Source organism: Notechis scutatus, chromosome 4, assembly GCF_049901735.1.
Source record: "Notechis scutatus isolate UNSWTSFEM ecotype Mainland chromosome 4, rNotScu1.2, whole genome shotgun sequence".
NCBI lineage: Eukaryota > Metazoa > Chordata > Lepidosauria > Squamata > Elapidae > Notechis > Notechis scutatus.
Window position 1 is genome coordinate 48,680,561 of NC_142012.1, and position 23,296 is coordinate 48,703,856.

General features: G+C 35.3%; 1 protein-coding gene across 1 annotated transcript in view; it reads left to right on the plus strand.

The window, feature by feature from the left end:
* The first annotated feature begins 615 nt into the window (after positions 1-615).
* SH3RF1 (SH3 domain containing ring finger 1) overlaps positions 616-23,296 on the plus strand; it is a 35,927-nt gene continuing 13,246 nt past the window's right edge. The window contains exons 1-4 of the mRNA XM_026678856.2: positions 616-904; positions 2,906-3,373; positions 18,612-18,887; positions 20,159-20,254. Coding sequence (XP_026534641.2) covers positions 2,993-3,373; positions 18,612-18,887; positions 20,159-20,254 — 753 coding nt within the window. The 5' untranslated portion in view covers positions 616-904; positions 2,906-2,992. The remainder of the gene's footprint in view (positions 905-2,905; positions 3,374-18,611; positions 18,888-20,158; positions 20,255-23,296) is intronic.

Below are 23,296 nucleotides of genomic sequence, written 5' to 3' on the forward strand. Positions count from 1 at the left end.
TTGGCCATTTGTGCATCTTTCATACGTTTGGGCCCCTTACACAAAGCAGATCAATCCTTTTCTTAATAAAGTATTAAATTTGAATCTGACCTGTTTTTTAAACAGGGTCACTTTTTTATTATTGGTGGTAATATGAAGCTTTCTTGGCGCCGTTTTTCACCTGATCTTCCGAACCTGTCCCGCATAGCAAAGCAAGTGGGATAGGTCTTTTATTTCCTGGGCCCACGCACTTCAAGTCTCCCCAAACGCTGTCAGCTTGTCCGATCCACGCTGAGCCAGAAATGGTGGGGAAACCTTTCCAAGAAAACAGTGATTAAAGGCTCAGAAATACTTTTAATTAAAGAGATCCTATACCAGGGGAGAGAAAGAGAGCCGAGGGTGGGCGAGTAGATGGGCCGGATCCAGGCACTAGCCTGGGGCGACTGAAGGGGCGGGAGCTAAGATGTCCTAAGGGAAGGGAGAGCCAGCTGGTCTACCAAAGGGAGCAGCACCCCTTCGGAAGACTCGCTCTCGCTCTCCGCCCTCCTCCAGTCGACTCCCTCTCGTGTGAGAAGGCACTCCATGCTCCTCCCGCCGAGGGAAGCGGGAGTTCCAGGAAATAGTAGATAGGCGGGTAGGACGGCTTGAGAGCTCTGTTGGCAGTCGGTCTCCTCCACCTCAGAGCCAGGGACTCCTTCCTTGAGGCGGGGCAGTCTCCCGCCTCAGCCCCCTTTTAGGGAGGAAAGGAAGGAAGGAAATAGGGAGGGGCGGAAAGAACAGAAGCAAAGAGGAGCCTCTTCTATACTGGGGTGGAGAGAGCGAGCGAGCGCGACGGCGGCTCCTCGCGGGAACAAAGAGGCGCGAAAACGCGAAGGCTGAGGGGAAAGGGGGCACTCCTCGTCTCGCTCCAACGGCCGCGGAGATGGTGAGTTCTGGGAACGGGAAGCGGAGGGCATGTTGATCGCGAGTAGCCTCTCCCGATTCTTAGCACCTGGAAGCGGTACTTCGCGCCGGGCCGCAGCGAGGCTCTGCGGTGGCGACGCTCTCCTGGGATAGTTCTTTCCACGGGCGTTTAAGGTTCGCGACTCCAACCTTGGGTCGTCCACCTTTGGTGGTAACGAGACACAGCCACTAAACCTCGGTAGAGACCGCGTTAGCCCTCCAGCTGTCTCCTGGCAAGGCGTGTATTTCCCGAGAAACGGCAGGGTCTTGTCTCGCCTCTCGCTTGGGGAGATAGGTTTGATCTCGGTCGTATGCTGAGCAGCACATCACTATAACGCAAGCTAGGCACGTATGGGAAGCCATAATGTTTAATTTACACTGTCCAGGTTTTCAGAAGCACGGCTTTTTATCCTGTTACATTTTGTTCCATTATTGCTGCTGCTGCTGTTTTGTTTCACCCAAAATAAAAATTATTAGCATCTTTCCTATATGCATTGGAAGCAGTTGAAGGATTTCCCCTAGATTATTTGGCCTTGTAGTGAACTCTTAGTGAAGTATCTTAGTGAAGTGTCTATTTGATGGTTCTCATCAAATCTTAAGGCATCATCATCTTGCTCTATGTTAGCTGCTGTCCTTTGCTAGGAACCTTCTGTTATTGGCTCCTGTGTAGATATATATTTTAGAAGGGACAACTGGAAATAATTTAACATCTCTCTGTCTATACAATGAATGTATTTAAAGTAACCTTGCCAATGAGAATAATTTAATTTTTATCAGAGTGCTGAAAAGTAATCATTTGCTGAGTGTGTTTAGATTTCTGTTAAATATTGCTCTTGCAATTTTCATCAGATCAACCCATGTTGATGCCTTACTGGAGTACAATATAATGTCTCCAATAGCACATCAATCTTATTCTTTTGGATGAAAGTTCTATTAGCTTCCCTATTTTTTCAGTGTCATTTTTTAAAAATATTTTATTTTATTCTAGAAAAAACATTTATTTGACATACATTTAAAACAGACAAATCAACATATATATAATATATACATATACAAATATCTACATATACATAAATTTTGTAATATATATTGAGCAATGGTTAATTTTTTTTCTTTTATCTTTTTTTCTTCAATCTTATCATTGATGTGATCTGCCTTGTTACCATAACTCCTTCATTCTTTTAATGTTTTAATTTCTCCATATAGTTTGTGATTAAATGTACATCTTCTGTCGTTTTCATAACTTATCCAAAATATAAAATATTACCTTTTCTTTAACCACTATGGTTAAAGTGGTTCAATGTCAATTTTAAGAGATAATTGTTAATTATAGTATGTTGATTCTAGTAATAGAATGTCTTTTTGTTTTAAGGCCAAATTTTGATGATCAAGTTGTTTCTTTTTCATAATTTACATTGAAGTTTCAGATACTGTATACAGATTTTAAAATATATGTTTATTACATTACTTTTGTTTTAAAAAGGGAAATGACTTAAATTCCATATTTGAAAATATGAAATGAAGATTGCTAGCAGCAGTAATTAATGTAGACTGTGTAAACTTAAGAGTTTGAAAGTTAATGATACTGTGATCTTGGCCATTATACTAACTTCCTCTGTTAAAAGGCATAACAATACCTTGTAATGATGCTATTTCAGTTAAGAAGGCACTAATAAGATTTGTCCTTTTAGATCCCTAGTGTCCAACATTTTGTCATTATAGGAGCTGTAGAGAAAGTTGATATAAAAAAACTATTATGGAATTTATTCTCAAAATACATCATGTCTCCAGATAAATATTAAAGCAATGAAGCCTGGACTTTAGACAAGAACACTGAAAGCATTTTTGTTTATAAAAACTTTTTTTTTAAAGTTTGATTGATTTGTTAGGCTGTCTCAAAAAAAACACAATTTTTCCTATGTTGGAATGCCATTCTCCATTTTCGTTTGTATTGATGTTTTTTTTTCCCTTTCTCAATTTTCAGAAAGAAGAGTGAAAAGGCATGGATATAACATGAATTACTTAACACATTCAGAAAAAATAGGAATTATTTCTCAGTTAGCTAAATAAAATGGATGAGTCGGTCTTATTGGATCTGTTGGAGTGTCCTGTCTGTTTAGAACGTCTGGATGCTTCTGCAAAAGTCTTGCCTTGTCAACATACATTTTGTAAAAGATGTCTCTTGGGCATTGTGAGCTCACGCAATGAGCTTCGTTGTCCTGAATGTAGGACATTAGTAGACTGCAATGTTGATGACCTTCCTAATAATATTTTGCTTGTTCGACTACTAGATGGCATCAAACAAAGGCCTCAGAAATTGACTAATTTAATGACATGCACAAATTTATTAAGGGCCCAAACTAGCACTGTTGCTAATTGCATTCAAAAAGACCTACATAGTTCTCAAAGTGTCCAGCAACAGAGAGTACAAGCACGAAGTCCACCTGTTAGGGTAAGTGACCAGTATGCTAAAAATATAAATGAAACCATAGTTTTGGGGATGTTTGACCATCCAAGAAAAGTAGAATTATGGTGTGATGATGTTCATTCAGAGGGCTCACCTAGAAAATTCAATAGTATTTTAGCTTAATGAAAAGAAAATTAGACATAATTTTAAATACTGTATTTTTCGGAGTATAAGACACACTTCCAAAACAGTGGGTGGAAATGTCTGTGCATCCTATACATCAAATATTGTGTTGGAGAGGGAGGGGGATTGGTGTGGCACCGATCAGCTGTTCTAGAACGGGCCATGGCGAATGGGTGGCAGCAAACGGTCCGCTGTGAATGGTTCATGGGAAATGGGCTGTGGCGGCAGCGAACGTGCCACGGTGAATGGGCCACGCTGGCAGCAGCAAATGGCCCATGGTGAATGGGCAGCGGCAAATGGGGCTGCGGCAAATGGGCCAGATGAATACTAGATAGATGCTGGGAGTCAGGCAGATTTTTTTTCTTCTTTTCCTCCCCAAAATCTAGGTGCATCTTATACTCTGAAAAATACGGTATATGGGGGGGTCACATGGAGCATTGACTGTACTAGTGCTTTGTTGCTTCTGAAAGCAATGGGGGAATCTAAAAGTAAAAATTGAAGGAAACACATTTTGGTTAAACTTTAGAAAATATAATAGAATTGTTCGTTTATTGATGGAATTTATTTCTATGGCTACATTGTTGAAAGGAGTAAGAAAATAATTGGATGACTATCTTCTAGGGATGTTGTAGCTTTCTTGCATTATAGATCTTACACTCAATGCTACAGCGACTGTTGGAAGCAATAATCCAAAATACTTATTGGTAATAGCATCTGCAGCAAAATGATGCCAACATGACAATACATGCACAATATCATCATGGAAATACTGCCATTAGGTACTTGCAATCCAAAGCCAGACATAAATATTTAAGTTGTGACATTTGCATGATGTTTATTCCTTGTCATTTGCCCCTGCAGAATAAGCAATTGCCTGTATTAGATTAATATCCCTGGATTACATTATCACCAATACATTCCTTCCTAAATAACATTTATTGGTAGCTGATAAAAAAATCCTATGTTTCTTTAGCATAGGAATGCATTGTTTCTTGTGCCTGCTTTCTCTCCCTGAACTGAGGATGCTACAGACAACTGTTCTTCCACATTTTGCATTTCAATTTCAGTATTTTATGTGAACTGCTATAGTTACACTTAATAATGAAAAGAATATTAGAATGCTTTGAAAAGAACCTATTCATTCTTTCTGTGTATGGGTGAGGGGGGCACTCTTTTTTTAGGCTACAGTTCTAAAATATTTGTTAAATTTTGGAAACAAAACAGGTTTAGGCCTGAAATGGAAGACCTCCAAGAAATATCAAGGTTATAGGAAGAACCGGAAATTCAAAACATTTTGCCACTTTATGGGATGTTGTTAATGCTTTCCATATAAATAAAGTTAAAATATATGTTTTCACATGGTATTTGTGCAAAAGTTCAGTTCTTAATATTATACCTTGCCAATTAGTTATGTGTAATTTTCTGTAGTTTTTTTCTTGGCTTTAATTGTCTAAGCTAAAAATTACATTTGTCAGATTCCTGCCTCTCAGTTTCTGGTGACTAAAGACATTTCAGATGTTTCTCTAGAACAGTTGAGGAAATCAATCAGCCAACAAAGTCTTTAAATTTATTGTCACACAACAAAGATACTTAATGCAAGAGCAACAAAATTTCTGACTGTTTCTAATGTTGGAAGAAATGTCCATCTGGGTTCAGTTCCAAATGGGAAGAAAGACACTGGAAACATGGAGATTTCTTGGAAAGATGGTTTAATGGTGGACAGCAGAACCACATGATTCGAGGTCCTGGGCAAAAAAAAGCACATGGGTGAGAGAGGAAGAGAGATTTATAACTTCTGTTGGGCTTTGAACTTGCTTCCTGTTCCTGTGGCAAGAAATATATCCTGATTTGTTGTCAGATTCCCAGGCACCATGTAGGGGTAACTTTGTAGGTTGTCTTCTTGAGTCCCAAGCCTGGTTGAATCTTGCTAGGTGATGTAATCTTCCCAGGTGAAGTGGGTAGAAGGCTGATCCTATCATGTCCTGAGGGCCATGTCTTAATCTCATCACCCTGGAGCGAAAGGTCTTTTGTGTTGTAGATACGTCTTTTGTCTTTCTGGAGCCATTAACAAAGGTGGGGACTGCTTTCCAAGAACAGATTTCTCAGGTATATTCTGCCTTTTTAATATTTCCTAGAATATTTCATTCTTCTGGGGAGGGGTGGGTGCTCACTAGGATGCTAGTTAGTTTTTCATGTATATCCACTTATTCTTTTAATTTAGAAAAAAAACACCTAATATACGAACTGTTCCATTAAAGTTGTATAGTTTCATTTAAGGACTTAAATGTTTTGAATTCCATTAAGTATGAATAGTCAATACTCATATTCTTATACTGAGGCTTGACTTAATTTCATGACAATTCATAACCCTGAACGTATCAAAGTAGTTATTTGTTTCAACTTTATCCAGAAATTAATTTCATAAGATGATTTATATCATTTTATTTTTGCTTAGTGGAAGGTCAGATTAGATTCCTTAAAAAGGTTTGCCTGTCATCCAGTAATATTTGCATGTGCACTGCCTCTGGGTATAGTTTGAATTTGCTGTGCAGTGATTAAGTGCTTCATCAGTTTTGAAGAATGCATTGTAGTTAGACTGAGAAATAGTTCAACTAATACAAGGAGTGAACAGAAACTTAAAAGCAAAGTATTTAAAGTATTTTTATTTAGTTCCTTGACTTTCCCAAACTTAGAACATAGACTGTTATATCCTGTAGAGACTAGCTCCCCAAGATGCAGTTGGTTGCTAAGAAAAGGAAAAAAAATCAATTAAATTTTCACCCATTATCTCTAAACAAACTTATGGTTACAATCGTTATATCTTTTCCCTGTTTCTCCATTTCTTGTTTCTGTCTTTTACAAGGGATTCTGCAAAGGTACATAAGATAGCTTTGTTATATTACAAATAGAAATAACTTTAGAAAATATGATGATGGATAAAATATTTATAAAAAAGAGAAGGGTTTTTATAAAAAAAAAAAAAAAAAAAAAAAAAAAAAAAAAAAAAAAAAATTAAAAAAAAAAAAAAAAAAAAAAAAAAAAAAAAAAAAAAAAAAAAAAAAAAAAAAAAAAAAAAAAAAAAAAAAATAAAAAAAAAAAAAAAAAAAAAAAAAAAAAAAAAAAAAAAAAAAAAAAAAAAAAAAAAAAAAAAAAAAAAAAAAAAAAAAAAAAAAAAAAAAAAAAAAATAAAAAAAAAAAAAAAAAAAAAAAACACAACAAAAACACACACACAAAAAAAAAAAAAAAAAAAAAAAAAAAAAAAAAAAAAAAAAAAAAAAAAAAAAAAAAAAAAAAAAAAAAAAAAAAAAAAAAAATATACAGGGAAAAATTTGCTTAATAAGAAAAGATAATGTGAAATTGTAACAGGACAGACAAAAGTATAAATATAATGATTTGAATTGAGATAATTAAAACAAAGTTGAGAAAATTAGAAGAGGGGGGAAACTATGTAGAAAATATAAAATGGTAATAAGATATGGAATAGAATATAAAAATGAACATGAAATTGAGTTTTGTGTCTGTATGAAGAAGTGATAACCTGGGACCATGCTATTTTCAAAAAAGATGTTTTATTTGTATTTTGTTTTTGTGAAAACCCAAATAAACTTTTCAAAAAAAAAAAAGGAAAGGAAAAAAAATCAAAAACTGTAAGATCCTTTTTATATTATAGTGTAGCAGAGGTAAGCAATGTGAAGTGTTGGATTACAACTCAAGTTCCCACTAGCATGAGTTGGATCAGGGGTATAGGAATTGCAATCTAATATAAATAAATGCCTTGCATGTAATTTGTCTATACCTTTATTTCATTGTAATTTATCCAAACAATGTAATTCCAGTGCCAGGCCAAACCTGATAAATGTGTCTTATTTAGAAACGTTCTTTTGAATATTATATTGGGATGTGTTTTACTTTTCACCTGCCTTGTATCTAAATTGTGAGCCTTTCAATAACAGTTGTCCTCCATGATAGATCATGTCAAAGACATTTTTTTTAAAGCAAATTTTATTAATTTCAAAGACAAACAAATCATCATCAACCATTACATATTTAAACCTTTTTCCATTATAAATTTTACAGGTCAGATAAAACCTTATTTTATACAATACAATTCTATTTTAAGCCATTTCCATATGAGCATAAAAATACCTCTTATCCAATTTCTCTTTACTTCTCTTTACTCTTATTCAATTTCACTATTATTATTTCATCTATTTCTTTCTGACTTGATTACCATTATTCTCATTCTGTATTTCTACAAGGTTTTATTAATACTCTCAAAAACATAAACACACAACAAACAAACATATAAAAATCTTTTAGGAAAGTAACTTGGCCCCAGGTACCTCTCTTTATATGGGCTTCAATTATATTCATGCTCATCTTACATATCATTACCTATTTTGTTTACCATTCTATATCTTCTATATAAACTTCTCCACACATTTCACTCTTCATAATTCTATCTTATTTAATCCATCTTAATTTAAATCATTATATTTGTATCTTTTGCCCATTCTTTATTATCCCTCTATCTCATTCCTTATAAAAAAAAAAAGAATTTCTCCTGAAATCACTAATCAGAGTATGATGCCTTTCTATCCTCCCCTAAATTAATTAGATTAACATTTAATATAACACCTAATACCCAATCTGATTCTGCTTGGTACATTCTATCTACTAATTTTTTTCTTTTAATAACAATAAAAACAGAGTAATTAATCCAAAATGATTAAATACATAGTTAAATAATAAATCTAAATATTAAATCTTATAACATTCCCATTGCCTTTCTCTTTAATATTTTATTACATTTTAAAATCAATCATTGTTAAACATTTCAACATTTTAATTTCTTATTAACTCTTAAGCCATTCTAATTTTCTATTTCTAATACAGATGTTACAATACCATCTTATGTACCTTGCAAAATCTTTTTAAGAAAATTGTACTTTACCCTTTGTCCCTAAAAAAATTCCTCTTTTCCCATCTAATTTCAAAACTTTGTGGCTTTTCTCCGCCTTTCCCCTTTCTTTCTTCCCCACCAAATCTTCCTACCCCCCTTCTTCTAGCCTCTGCCTTGCTGGCATCCCTTCTCTGTTGTGTTCCCTTTTTCTTTTGTTTACTATCATTATATTTATTTTGCATCTTATTTTTCTCTTTCTTAAATTTTTTTTAGATCTTAAGTCCTTCATTTTCCTCGCTTTCTTCCTTCCTTCTTTCTTAGTTAAATTTTGGAATTCATTAAAGATGGCGTCTTCATCTTCTTCTTCTTGTTGTTTTCTGCCTCCATCTGTTGTATTGTTTGTTGATAGTTAACCAGCGCCATTTCTAAAAATAGGAAGGCTTTTTCCATACCATCTTTACCGCTGCTTTTGTTTGCTCATATTCTTCCCTCAGTTCTTCAAAAGAAAAGCCATTATAGATCTTTTCTTTTCTTTTCTTTTTTCCCTCTTCTTACACCAACCAAGATATTTCAAAAAAAAGTAAAACAATCCCAAAATCCACAATCCTCAATCAATCCAAGCCAAGACAAAATTCTCCTTTCTCTTCCAGGGGTAGTATCAGACAAAAGAAAAAGAAAGTCCAAATCTGTATTTTGAAGCCTTATTGGAGTTCTATTTCTGTCTTCAAATCCTTAAGGCATCTCCTCCAACAAAATCAAACCAGATGAATATATTTTTTGTCCTCTCCCTTCCGACTTATCCCATAAAGCTAGTTTTACCTGAAAAAAACAGGTTTCTCAATGTCCACTTATTAATTCGTCGGGAAGGAGAGTAAACTTTCCTTTCAGCACCACCAAACTGCCGCTTTTTTTCCTCTTCTAGAAGGTATCATTCAGAAAGTCATAATTTTCAGGAGTTTTGTTAAATATGTCTTAGAGTCCTGGGAACCAAGAAAACTTCTCTTTTCAAAAACTTTCTCCACTTCCTCCTGCGCATTCTTACCCGGCTGCCAGCTTCTTTGTGGCGGCCATTGCGGACCGCCGCTGCACTGCGTCTTGGGAAAAGGGGGTTCTGCCAGCCGGGAGGGGGTCTGCAACACCCCAAACCCCTCTCCGGATCCCCTATCTTCAGCTGCCCCTGCAGGGCAGCCTAGCTCGGACCCGTCCGGATCGGAGCACCAAAAGCGGCTAGCGCAGCAGGATCGCGCAGCTTCGCGAATCCCTGCCGCCGCGAACCGACAAACCGAAGTCTCCAAAAGATCTAAATTGTGAGCCTTTCAATAACAGTTGTCCTCCATGATAGATCATGTCAAAGACATTTATTTAAGCCTTCTACAAGCATTCAAGATTGCCCACAAAGGAAGAGGTTATTTTTTTTTTTCTAAAAAAATAATAATGAAAATAAGCTTTAAAAAAGCAATTCTAAGAATCAAAAGTAGTCAATTTAACCAGTGTTTCTCAGTTTTGGCAACTTTTATACGTGTGGTCTTCAACTTTGAGAATTCTCCAGCCAGCATGCTGGAGAAGAAGCCCAAGAAACATCTGTTTATACAACCTGCTTGTTGTAACATTCTGCTTATACAAATGCTATGTGTTTCTAAAAAACCCAACTGTTTTAAAGAGTTTAGTGTTCTATGCAAATAATTAAAGAGTCTAACTTTTTCAAAACTTTTAGAGAAAAATAAATAGTGCTGACTATTTCACTATTTGGAATCTATTCTGGAACACTAATCAACATTTATTCCTATATGCTTTGCAGAAAAGGAAGTGCAGTTTCATTTTTATTGTGATTAAGTGATGTAAATAAGGGATATGTTTAGCCAATATTAAATTGCTATACCTCACAGTTCTGCTTAAATTAAACTTCTTTCATAAAAAATGTATAGCCTTTTAAAGTCTAATTTATCAAATAGTATATAGCCAATAAGAATATTTTATAGAGGTTAATTGTTATATGTCTTCATCAGGTCAGTTCAAACTAGTTCCTTTGAAATTGAGAATTTAATTCATGCTTTTTCTTCTCCTTTTTAACAGCTTGTCTTTTCTCTTTAGTTCAATTAGAGATCTAATATCTTCCATTTATTATTGTATTTTAATTTTAATTTCTACCTCAGATCTATCATACAGTATTTTATGAATCAATAATGTTTTGAGATAAAATAGAGTGATTATTTTTAGTATTGGCTATGTTAGGAATTATGCTTGATTTCGTAGGAAATATCCTGATTTGTGAATTAGCTCACATATTCTGAATACCTGTAGGGATTCCTCATACCAGCATCCATATAGGTATGAAGGATGTATATGCTTGAAAGTGGTGAACACTTTCCTCATTGCTTTCTTGTACAAACAGCACCAGTATCACATGATTGCTATGATGTCATTCATATAAAGTTCAAAAAGAAATAAATGTTAAGATTTAGTCTCATAAATTGAAATAATGCTGGGGATTAGCATTGTCTCAAAATACCTCTAAAGATTATACAAGTGAGAAAATTCTTAAGCATGTACAAATTGTTCGCCCATCTCATATTTAATTTAGAAGTTTTTGGACGTGTTGATGGTAATATTTGTGTCAAAATTTCATGGACAGCAGCCTTCCTTCTCCTCTTTCTATATGCTAGATTTGGAGGAAATATCTTTTTCCTCCCCAAGTATGGTTAGGTTGAAACTTAGATTTCAGTGAAAAGGATGGAAATGGCAGTTTCAAAATAGAAGCTAAAGATGTCAAACATACTAATTGTTTTATATTGAAAGTAAGATTTCAGCAGATTTATTTAACCAAGCACTATTATTTATGGAATTCAGCACCGAGGAATCTAATAACAAATAATTTTGAATGAATCAAATGGCCTTTTTTTTTCTTTAAGGCAGGTGGGGGGTGAGACATGGGCATGTTGAGCGTGACCATGGTGGGTGTATGACACAGGCTCAAGATGCATTTTTTCCCTTTGCATTCAAAACAGCTATCCCAGAGAAAGGGAGATTTACTTTCTGGTACAAATAATCACAATTCCATAATGTAGAGATTAAAGACGTGTAGAGCCCCCAGCTGCTATGGGGCTTGACTCTTTTGTAAAGGAGCAGAGCATAAATGAACTGACAATTTCTCCAGATGTCTCTAAAAACTGTCTGTCCAACAGTCTATCAATCTTTGTTACTACCTCTGATACAGCCCTAGAGGAGAACTTAATATTAGTAATAGTTTACAAAATTGATATATCACCTAATTCTCAATGACCCTGGGTGGCTCACAACAATAAAAAAAATACAATTAAATCAAGCACAAGTAAAATATTAAGATAAAAGATGACAAGCTCAGTGATACGAGGGACCTCTCATCAAAGGCCTAGGTGAAGAGCCAGGTGTTTTTGGCTCTTCTGAACAACAGCCATCCAGATCTTGGAGGGTACCTAGTTCTACTTGGCAGATGCGGCTAAAGACAAAGTGAAGAAGGTGCTGCCTTCTGTAGCACTCTGCCAGCCAAAATGGGCCATGGAAATTGATGTATCTTCTAATGAGCTATTTAGTAAATGATTTGAAAGACGATATAGACACTTTGCTGTATTGGAGCCTAGTCAGTTTTGACACAACTGTATGTTATGCTGCTGCCAAATGATCAGACACCATCTTGGAGGAGAAAAAAGAACAAATAAATGAATCAAATGTGAAAAATTAGATCAGCTTCAAGAGGCAGAGTCTCAAGGTTTAGATACAATACTTTCCTCAGTATATCAAAACTTAGCATTGGTTCTCCTTATCTGGATTTAGAAGCTTTGCAGTTAAGCCTGGTTAATATTTAGGTAGAAATAAGGTGTGTGAGGGAAATAACCCAATCTTGTAGGGTACCTAGTTCTGGTTGGCAGATGCTGTAATCAGAAGGTGAAGAAGATGCTGCTTCGTGCAGCAGTGCCAGCCAAAATGGGCCACAGGGCACCCTTTTGGCCTCCACGGCCTCCTGCAGCATTCTTCTGGCCAAAATGGGTCATGAGGGGGGCCTCAAGAGTGCTGCAGAAGGCTGTGGAAGCCAAAAACGGGCTGTGCAGGGGCCTCACGACCCCCCCCATGGCCCATTTTTGACTGGCAGAGTGCTGCAGGAGGCTATGGAAGCTAAAAACAGGCCCTGGGGGGGCTGCATGTGGCCCCCCATGCTGGCCCTTTTTGGCCAGCAAAGGCATTGCAGGTTGGTTCTTTGATATTTCCAGGCCGGTCCTGCGAGCTGCATCTGAACAACCCATCGGCCTTGAGTTTAACACCCCTGTTCTAGGTACTAAAATCTATTGAAAAAAATAGAATTTACGGATGACCAAACATGGGTAGAATTATGTTGTTTGGATTATTGTTTGGGTGCATAATTTTGTAAAATATTCTAATGATTATATAATAACTTTGGAGTAATTCAATATTTATTCATGAAATATGATGAATATGCATGTTAATTCAAAAACTGGATTACTTTACCTACTGAACCAGAAAATATGAAACAGCTTCTCACAGTTTGCCATGCATCTTCTGCAATGGAGGAAAGAGTACACTACTTCTTTCCATGAAGGAAATTGATTCTATATATTCCTCTGCATCCAAAACATGATTATTTTGGGCTTTAGACTTTCTTTCATTAAATTTCATCCTCTGACATTACCCCGCCTGCAGATACAGTTAGGGAGTGGTGTTTATACTAAAACCATAATCTATTAGATTTTTCTGTCTTCTAGAAAAGTAATGTTAAATTCAGTTATATGATAGAGTATGCTTCAAGAAGATTATGGATTAAATCCAGATTTAATTATGCTTAGTTATAGCCCTTGACATGAGTAAGATTTAAATATGCCTGCAAATATATATATATGGATTCAATTCTATATATTGAAAGCTTCTGAAAAAAAAATCCTATTTACTAAAATATTTTTCCCAATTATGTTTGTGCATTCATTCATTTTATTTACAATTGACTTGGAAAAGGAATCCCCAATCTGTTTAGGTGGTAGGCAGATTTTGAATTTGAGAATACATTAGTGCTCTTTCACAAAAAGGCTGCAATAGGAGATATGGTGACTTGCTAGACTTCTATTTACTATAAAGGAAGTCGTATGGTTGCACTCCACTATCGTTTAGTTTACTCTGCATTTTTTCTGAGCAGGTGAGCACGCTTAAAAACAAGGTACTGGCATACAATTATTTATAATCTTTATTTCTTACAAACATTTCTTGGGTATATTTATGACTCCAAAAGTTGCTAGAAATAAATACAATGTTGAGGGTGTTGTTTTGTTCTGCAGCATGTTAGTTTCTTGCTTATTTAATTAAATTAATTGAAATAAATTGATTAGGTGCAGGTATTTATAGAGATATCCATAAAAGATATCCATAAAAAGAGATATCCTGAAAGTGCCATCTTAAATAATAGTTAGACTATAGATAAAAATTCTGCAATTGTCACCTTCGGAATGTTGTTGCCTACTTCATTGAAGTTCTATAGTGTATTTTTCGATTGAAACACAGTTTGACTTAAATGAAGGTTTGGACTAGAAACTTTCCAAGGTTCCATCCAGCCCTATGATTCTATTATTCAATGAGAATGGTTAAAATAAACTATTCTATATGAATGTGTTTCTAGACTGCATACTAAAATAGCATTTTCCTCAGTGTTTTGGATAATACATAAGCAGCATGTTTGTCACGAAAACTTTCTATTGTGTTTTAGAGCCTGAGGGCTCAATTTGAACTGTGGCTGGCAGAAGACATCTTCCTTTCTTTATATTAAAAAATTCTTTTGTATTTTTTTGTTTTTCTAAGCCACTGAAAAGCTGGAGCAAAGAATTTATAATTGTTATTTTAGGGAGATTAACACATCAATCATTGACATGGTTTTTAAACGTGCCCTACCAATTATTACCATTTTAAAAATGGCATTAATTTTGAAGTTCTTAAAGCAGTTACTAATGATAATTAAAAAGAAGACCATGATTTTTATGCAGGACAATGCTCCATCACATGCATCGAAGTACTCCACTGCATGGCTAGCCAGTAAAGGCCTTAAAGATGAAAGAATAATGACATGGCCCCCTTCCTCATTTGATCTAAACCCTATTGAGAACTTGTGGGCCCTTCTTAAATGGGAGATTTACAGTGAAGGAAAACAGTACATCTCTCTGAAGAGTGTCTGAGAGCCTGTGGTTTCTGCTGCACAAAAAGTTGATCAGCAACAGATCAAGAAACTGACAGACTCCATGAATGGAAGGCTTATGGCTGTTATTGAAAAAAGGGTGGCTATATTGGTCACTGATTTTTTTTTAAATGTCAGAAATGTTTATTTGTACATTTTGAGTTGTTTATTATTCTTACATTAACAGATGCAAATAAATGAGTGAGATTGGGCAAATTTTCATTTTTCATTTAGTTGCATAATAATTCTGCACACTAATAGTTGCCCAATAATTGTGCACACATAGATATTCTAAGAAAGCCAAACCTCACTTTTACTTTCTTAAATATTCAGGTTTGAAGTTTATTAACATTTTGGATTGATCAAGAGCATTGTAGTTGTTCAATAATAAAAATAATCCTCCAAAATACCACTTGCCTAATAATTGTGTATGTCTCTGCAAGTCTGGCTGTTGTGTAGTTTCTATCATCACTACTTTGTTCTCTTAACAGTAGACCATATCTGAGAATGTCTCATAGTGTTGGGTGTTTAGATGGCAACAAGACTCTGCCAGTCCCAATTAGGCTGCTTATATGAGTGAATGTTTCCAGTCTTGTTCTTTTTTTAGAAGCCATTGCAGATCACTCTCACAGGAAATGAGATCAGCAGTATTAACACTCTCAGACCAAATAACATTTAACAAAAAGAGAATGACAGCTGAACCTGTGAAATGAAACACAAAATGTTAAAAAGTTATGATATTTATGTACTTATCAAGCTCATCTAAATTATATTGAAGTAACCAAAATATCTTTACAATCCCCAAGGCATGTACCAACTTTTGAGCACCTCTAATGTTGGAAATTGAAAGTTGAAAAAATTGACATGCCTTAGACTACCTTAGGGAGATGGGAGAGGCCCTGAGAAGGCTTCGTGTAAGTGTTTCCCTGCTCAGGGTCTGAAAATCCTTTGGGGATTCTGCAGGGAGGGTTTTCAGCTTCTGAACAGGGAGGCAGCATAGTAACATAAGAACCACAGGGTGCCCTCAGGGGAGTTGGGAGGCCCTAACAGGCTGCAAACTAGTATCTATCTGCTGAGGGGCTGAAAATTATGTGTAGATTTTGGCAGGAAGGATTTTTTAGTTTCTGAATGGAGATGGCCTGCACCAGACCTCCCAGGTACTTCCCCACCCTTCTGAGGCAACCTTCACTCTTTATCTTAGCTTTTACTTAATGACTTGTGAGGTCACTTAACCACAACTGGGAGTGCAGAGCTTGTACTTGTTGACAGAAGCAGTCACATGAGATCTCAGTTAACAATGAAATGATTCTAATCCCAATTTTGGTTGTAAATTGAGAATCACCAGTATGATTGTTCCTTACCCAAGGGATATGCTCAGATTAGATTACCCTCTCCCCCCCAGGGTAGTCATCTTCAGTTTTAAAATAATTGGTTTAGACAATATGCTCATGTATTTTTTTTTTTCTTTTAAAAATAGTTGATGGGGGGATGCTTCCGGTTTGTCGGCTTCGCGAGCGGCAGGGATTTGCGGCTGCGCGATCCCTGCCGCGCTAGCGCTTTTTGGGGCTCCGATCCGGACGGGTGCGGAGCTAGGCTGCCCTGCAGGGGCAGCTGAAGGTAGGGGGATCCGGAGAGGGGTTTGGGGTGTTGCAGACCCCTCCCGGCCGGCAGAACCCCTCTTCCCAGGACGGTGCAGCGGCGGTCCGTAATACCGCCACAAAGAAGCTGGCAGCCGGGTAAGAATGCGCAGGAGGAAGTGGAGAAAGTTTTTCAAAGGAGAAAGTTTTTCTTGGTTCCTAGGACTCTAAGACATATTTAACAAAATTCCTGAAAAGTATGATTTTCTGAATGATACCTTCTAGAAGAGGAAAAAAGCGGCAGTTTGATGGTGCTGAAAGGAAAGCTTACCCTCTTTTCCTACGGAATAAATAAGTGGATATTAAGAAACCTATTTCTTTTAGGTGAAAACTGGTTTTAAGCGATGAGTGGGAAGAGAGAGGACTAAAAAAAAAAAATATTTGTATGCTAAGACTTTGTTGGAGGAGATGCCTTAAGGATTTGAAGACTAAAATATATTGCAATAAGATTTTAAGAAATAGATTTGGACTTTCTTTTTCTTTGATTGATACTACCCCAGGAGGAGAAAGTGAGAACTCTGCCTTGGTTTGGACTGATTGATAACTTTGGGACTGTTTTATTTCTTCTTTGGAATATTCTGGTTGTTGTAAGAAGAAAGAAGGGGAAAAGAAAAGATTTATAATGGCTCTTTCTCTTGAGGAACTGAGAAAAGATTATGAACAAGCAAAAAAATGGTAAATCTGGTCTGAAAGAAGCCTTCCTTTTTTAGAAATGGCGCTTATTAACTATCAACAAACATTACAACAGATGAAGACAGCAGAAGAAGAAGAAGGAGAGGAAGCCATTTTTAATAAATTTCAGAACTTGACCAAGAAAGAAGGAAGAGTGAAAGGAAGAGAAATAAAGGACTTAAGATTTAAAAAAACACTTAAGAAAGGGAAAAATAAGGTGCAAAATCAATATAATGATAGTAAACAAAAGGGAAAAGGAACACGACAGAGAAGGGAAGCCAGTGGGGCAGAGGCTGGAAGAAGGGGGGTAGAAAGGTTTGCTGGGAGAAGAAAGAAAGGGAAAAGGTGGAGAAAAGCTACAAAGTTTTGAAATTAAATGGGAAAAAGGAATTTTTTTAGGGATAAAGGATAAAATATAATTTTTCAAAAGATTTTGCAAGGTACATAAGATGATATTGTAGTATGGTATTAGAAATAGAAAACTTAAACGGTTTAAGAGTTGATAAGAGATTAAAATGTTGAAATGTTTAATAATGATTGGTTTTAAAATTTAATAATATGATGGGAGGTTTAGAATATTGAGTTTTAATTAAAGAGTTTAATAAGATTATGGTATTGATGTTATTATAAAATTTCTACTATAGTATTTGTTTTTAATATTTAGATTTATTGTTTAACTATATATTTAATTACTTTGGATGTACTATTTAGATAGAATGTACCAAGCAAAATCGGATTGGGTATTGGGCGTTATTTTAAAGGTTAATTTGATTAATTTAGGGGGAGATAGAAAGGCATCATACTCTGATTAGTGATTTCAGGAGAAACTTTTTTTTTTTTTTATAAGGAACGAGACAAAGGGACAATAAAGAATGGACAAAAGATACAAATATAATGACTCAAATTAAGATGATTAATTAAGATAGAATTAAGAAGAGTGAAATATGTGGAGAAGTTAATATAGAAAGCTTAGAATGGTAAATAAAATAAGTAATGATATGTAAGATGAGCATGAATATAATTGAAGTCCATGAAGAGAGAGATACCTGGGTCCAAGTTACTTTCCAAAAGATTTTTTTATGTTTTATGTGTTGTGTGTATATGTTTTTTTTTTTTGGGGGGAGAATTAATAAAACCTTGCAGAAATATAGAATGAGAATAATGGTAACTAAGTCAGAAAGAAATAGATGAAATAATAATAATGAAATTGAATAAGAGTAAAAGAGAAGTAAAGAGAAATTGGACAAGAGGTTTTTGTATGTTTATATGGAAATGGTTTAAAACAGAATTATAGTTTATCTGACTTGTTAAATTTATAATGGAAAAAGGTTTAAACATGTAATGGATAATGATTTGTGTGTTTTGAAAACTAATAAAACTTGTTTTAAAAAAAAATAGTTGATGGGAAAATTATGACTATTGATAGGTAAATTATAACTATAATTACTATAATATATATTGTTGAAGCCTTTCTATACATCACCTATGGTTTAGTATTAATTATAAAATGTAAGCACATGAAAATGTACCTAATCGATGCACAATTGAAATGGAATGGATTTATTGTATATTAAAAAATTTAAAAAAATCTCTTGGATCTATGGTTTAGCCTTATGAATTGATTTGTCTGTTTAAATGTGGGTAGATTTTTGTGACTAAAATTTACCTGATTTGTTTCTGTAGGGTGTACCTCAGTTACCTTGTGCCAAAGCATTATATAACTATGAGGGAAAAGAGCCTGGAGATCTTAAATTCAACAAAGGTGACATCATCATATTACGTCGGCAAGTTGATGAAAATTGGTATCATGGAGAAGTTAATGGTATCCATGGATTTTTTCCTACCAATTTTGTCCAGATAATTAAACCATTACCTCAACCTCCACCTCAGTGCAAAGCACTTTATGACTTTGAAGTTAAGGACAAGGAAGCTGACAAGGATTGTTTACCCTTTTCAAAGGTAAAAATTTATAGATATGTTTTCATAGTCTCAGTAATGTTGAAATACTTGTTAGCCTACAAGATTATCATGAATCAAATGTTATTATTTTTCATCTTACTATTAACTTTTTCTGAAGAAAATCAAAGTTATATTAATTTTAAATTAAAAATATAACTTTAAATTATCTTGGAGAAATCGTATTTGAGCCTCATTTTCCATTTCCAAGATTAACACTCTATTGTGCATATTGATAATTCAAGATAAATTAGAATTTGTGATATGTTTTTTGTGAAATATGTAAATAAATATTTATAATACGACCTTTGTCGTGTACCAGTGGTGAAATGCTACCGGTTCGGCTCAGATCAGCTGAACTGGTAGCAAAAAAAAACCCTCCAACGATCAGCTGAGAGGATAAAGAAGAGAAAAGCACAGGATCGGCCCTCCCACCTGTCCCCCTGCGCTTTTCTGTTCTTTATCCTCTCAGCTGACTGGTGTGGCAGAGCCACAGCTGGTGTTTGGAAAGCTGCATGCGTGTGCATTAGGTGCACATGCGCACACACACGTGAAGTGCGGGATCACTGAACCGGTAGGAAACTGGTAGAATCCACCTCTGCTGTGTATAGTATATTTTGTGTAGGTAAACTATTAGCTTGCTTGCTAGAATTTTTTCATGGTCCAGGCATAGTTATACCATGAGCCTTTTAGAATCAATATTGTGTTGGGCCAGGTAGGCTTCTGATTTATTTATTTTGTGATCCTCCAAATATAATTTAAACAAAATACTCTCAGGAGCCTCATACAGTAAAACCAATGATAAATGATGCTGAGATATGAAAGCTAGCAATGTCTTAAAAGCCAGAATATCTGATTCTGTGTTTGAAGTTTTCTTAGTGTCTTTATTATGGACATTTCCTTGTTCATTAATCCCTAAGAATATTGCATGTACATACATTGAACAGTTGGTACCTAAGTGTTATAGCTACTCATAACAGCAACTGAGAACATATAACCTATTATAGAATTCAGATATACTGAGATCTGTACACTAATGCCAAAGAAAAAGCAGCTGAGTTGCTATTACTCAGCAATTATTTTATCTGATGATTGGTTAGCTCCTCGAATGCTTTTCAAATTCTTAATAATGGGAATATACTATTGTAAGAAATGTTCATCTGAGAATATGAAAGTTGACTTTTTAAAAATCCCAACAGTCTGAATGTCAGGAAAATAAAATAAAATGTTTAATTAGAACTTTCCTACCTTTTATTTTCTTCTTTTACATCCAGGATGATATTCTTACTGTAATTCGCCGTGTAGATGAAAATTGGGCTGAAGGAATGTTGGCTGACAAAATTGGAATATTTCCTATTTCATATGTTGAGGTGAAAGAATCTTAAGTTTCTTTATTGTTGAATTAATGTGAATACACACACAAACACACTTTATCCTAAATTTCTTTTACTTTGGGCTGCATAAATGAATAGAAAATTTCTAGACATTAATCAAATAACACATTTTTTTTAGCAAATTGAATCATTTATTATTTATTTAGCGTATAATGAGAACATGACAGATGAGAGAATGTGATGCTAGTTCACCTCGTGGTGCACCCTGGATAGCATGGTAGTGTGAACCAAATAACTAGCAACAATTGGCAGCCAGACTACATTGAAAATTGGCAGTTTAACGACAGATGGCAGCCAGACTTGTAGAACTGCTGGCTCTCTAAATACATGGCAACGGATATCAGATGCTGAGCCTAACAGCACATCTTGAGGCTGGTTTCCAGCAAGGCTTAAAAACTATAGCTGTGTTCATTGACCTTACTGCAGCATATGATATCATATGGAAGAAGGGTCAAACTGAGTCACATCATCCCCTGTAAAATCCTCTGTCACCTAAAAACTACATGCTCAATGATAGATCCTTGCAGATCATTATGGGGGACAACTCGGAACAAGATCCATACCTAACATGGTGTCCGCCAGACTCATTGTTTAAGTGGGGTCTTGTCTTTACCCCTCAGTGTGACTCTGGTGCTCCTCGACAAAATATCCATCACATTGTGTCCAAATGTCCATCAAGAGCTTTCACTGGCCCAATGTCTGATATCTTCCATATGGATCACCCTGTCCTTGAATGGCAGGGTGGACTGGACATTTACATTTGAAATACTAGAAGTCCATGTATTTGCCATACACTAAATAAATAAATGACAGATGAGAAGTAAACATATATGCAATCCATGTAATTATGTACAAAACTTCTACTGGAATATGGCAGTGACTTCATAACTGGATGTCTAATTCAGCTATCCAGGTGATCATCTTTGGCATTGCTTTGTGCAGATCTTCTAAGGAACCAGAGAATGCATGTTGTGCGCAATCTTTCACAATATATTTAATAGTTAAGGAGAATCTTTCCATCCATACAGGGCAGAGGCACTTCTTCCAGTATCACATCTAATTCTGTTCAGTTTTGTTCAGAGCAAGGCAGATCAAAAAAAGATAGCATTCCTTCCAGTCTCATCATTTTTTTTTATTGTGGTGACCAAAACTTGCAGTATTCCAAGTGTCATCTTGCCAAGGCCTTATAAAGCTATGTTGGAGAAGGAGGGCAGGCCACTTGTATCTGGGCTTTATGGCTGTCTCCCGGAAGAGGCCACCATTTTCTGCATTCCCACATTTCCTTGTGTCACACTGAAATAGCAAAAATAGCACATTTCCTTGTGTCACACTGAAATAGACAGCTTCTGGGAGGCTGTCATGTGACAGAGTTGAACTATTCTATTTTGCTTCCCTAAAGCGGTCTGTACAGCACTGAGAAAAAGCTCTGGAGATCTTCAAAAAGTAACTGTGCAATCAGTGAGTGGTTGGGGAGAAGACCCAAGCACTATGGGGATCCCAAGGAGCATGGGTATGTCAAGGGAGGCCTTGGGAGTCCCAGGCAGGATAGCCTAGGCCTCCCAGGTCTTTTCCCATCCCTGAAGAACCATGTGCTTTGTTTAGTGACCCACACATTCATTTAACAGGGAGTAGGAGTTGTAAAACAAGGCCATCTCACTTAAAGGCCATCACTACCTGCAACCATAACGGGCAGTCTTTATTACAATCGTAGATTGATTACTAAAGTTCATACGGGTTGATTATGTATTAAAATTAAACAGCATCTCTCTGAAGAAACAGAGATCAAGCCTAAGCTCTATCAATGAACTGCCCTTAGCTTCTTATCAAGAAATCAAATCTCAGTTATCTATATGACAGACATATATGCTCACCTCTTTATCAGGAAAAAGTAAAAGACTAAAACTGATTACTAGTAACATTTGAATATTAACAAGTTTGCACAGTAATTTTCAATATTCAGATTATTTTAAACTTTTAATCACATGTCATAATAAATACAGAATATTTATGAAGTTGGCTAAATTCCTAGGAAGTGAATTGTTTAGAACTATATTCAGTTCAACATAGATAATTTGGCCAGTGTTATTCCTGCTATAATGAATGTTCGTAATAGTGCTCTTTAAATAAGATTTAATGTTTTCACCTTAGTTTAAATTACAGTATTCACATCCTTAGCAAAAGTTCCAACCAAATTATGGGTTAGAAAAGCTTACCTTTATCTTTTTGTGCAGTAGCTTGCCCAGTCACAATGAAAACAACATGAGACATGGTTTCTCTGTGCAGTTCTGATTTTTCAGAAATTTGATCTTATTTATTTATTTTAATAAACTTTATTGTTCTTTTACATTTTTTTAAATTAATCATAATATTAACAGTACTGTAGCATCAGTATTATACATATTTATCTCTTATGCATATTTACATTTATATACATTGTTATACGATTATATACATTTGTCTATAGTTTGCTTATCTTAAGTTTCTTTATTTTCTATTTACCTAGTTTCCAGCCAATTATACCATATATCCAAAATTTTATGATATTCAGACTCTTCTTTATTTTTTAGTTTTAGGGTCAATTTGTCCATTTCAGCGCAATCCAAATTTTTTTGAATTACCAATTCATCAGGGGGGATGTTGTTATGTTTTCAACATTATTCTAGTCGCTGTTAATATGTGTAATAAATATATTTAATCCTTTTCTCATGTTTCTTTCTAAATATTCCTAGCATAAATAATTTCAGTTCAATTTCTTGTAACCATTATTTTGGTCCAATACCTTTGAGCTTCTGAACAGGACCACCACATTTGGTAGAAAGTACCTTGTGTCTTTTTACACTTCCAGCATGCTGGATTCATGTTGGGATACATTTAAATTAAAGCTGCTGCCTTAGTGTAAAGCTCCCAATCTGGAGTCCAAAGCCACCTATGCTTCTACTGTCCTGCAGCGCTTTTATTTTTATTCTGTGTTTTTTCTCTGGCCATATGAATTTAGCCGTAATTTTGTTCATCTCTGTA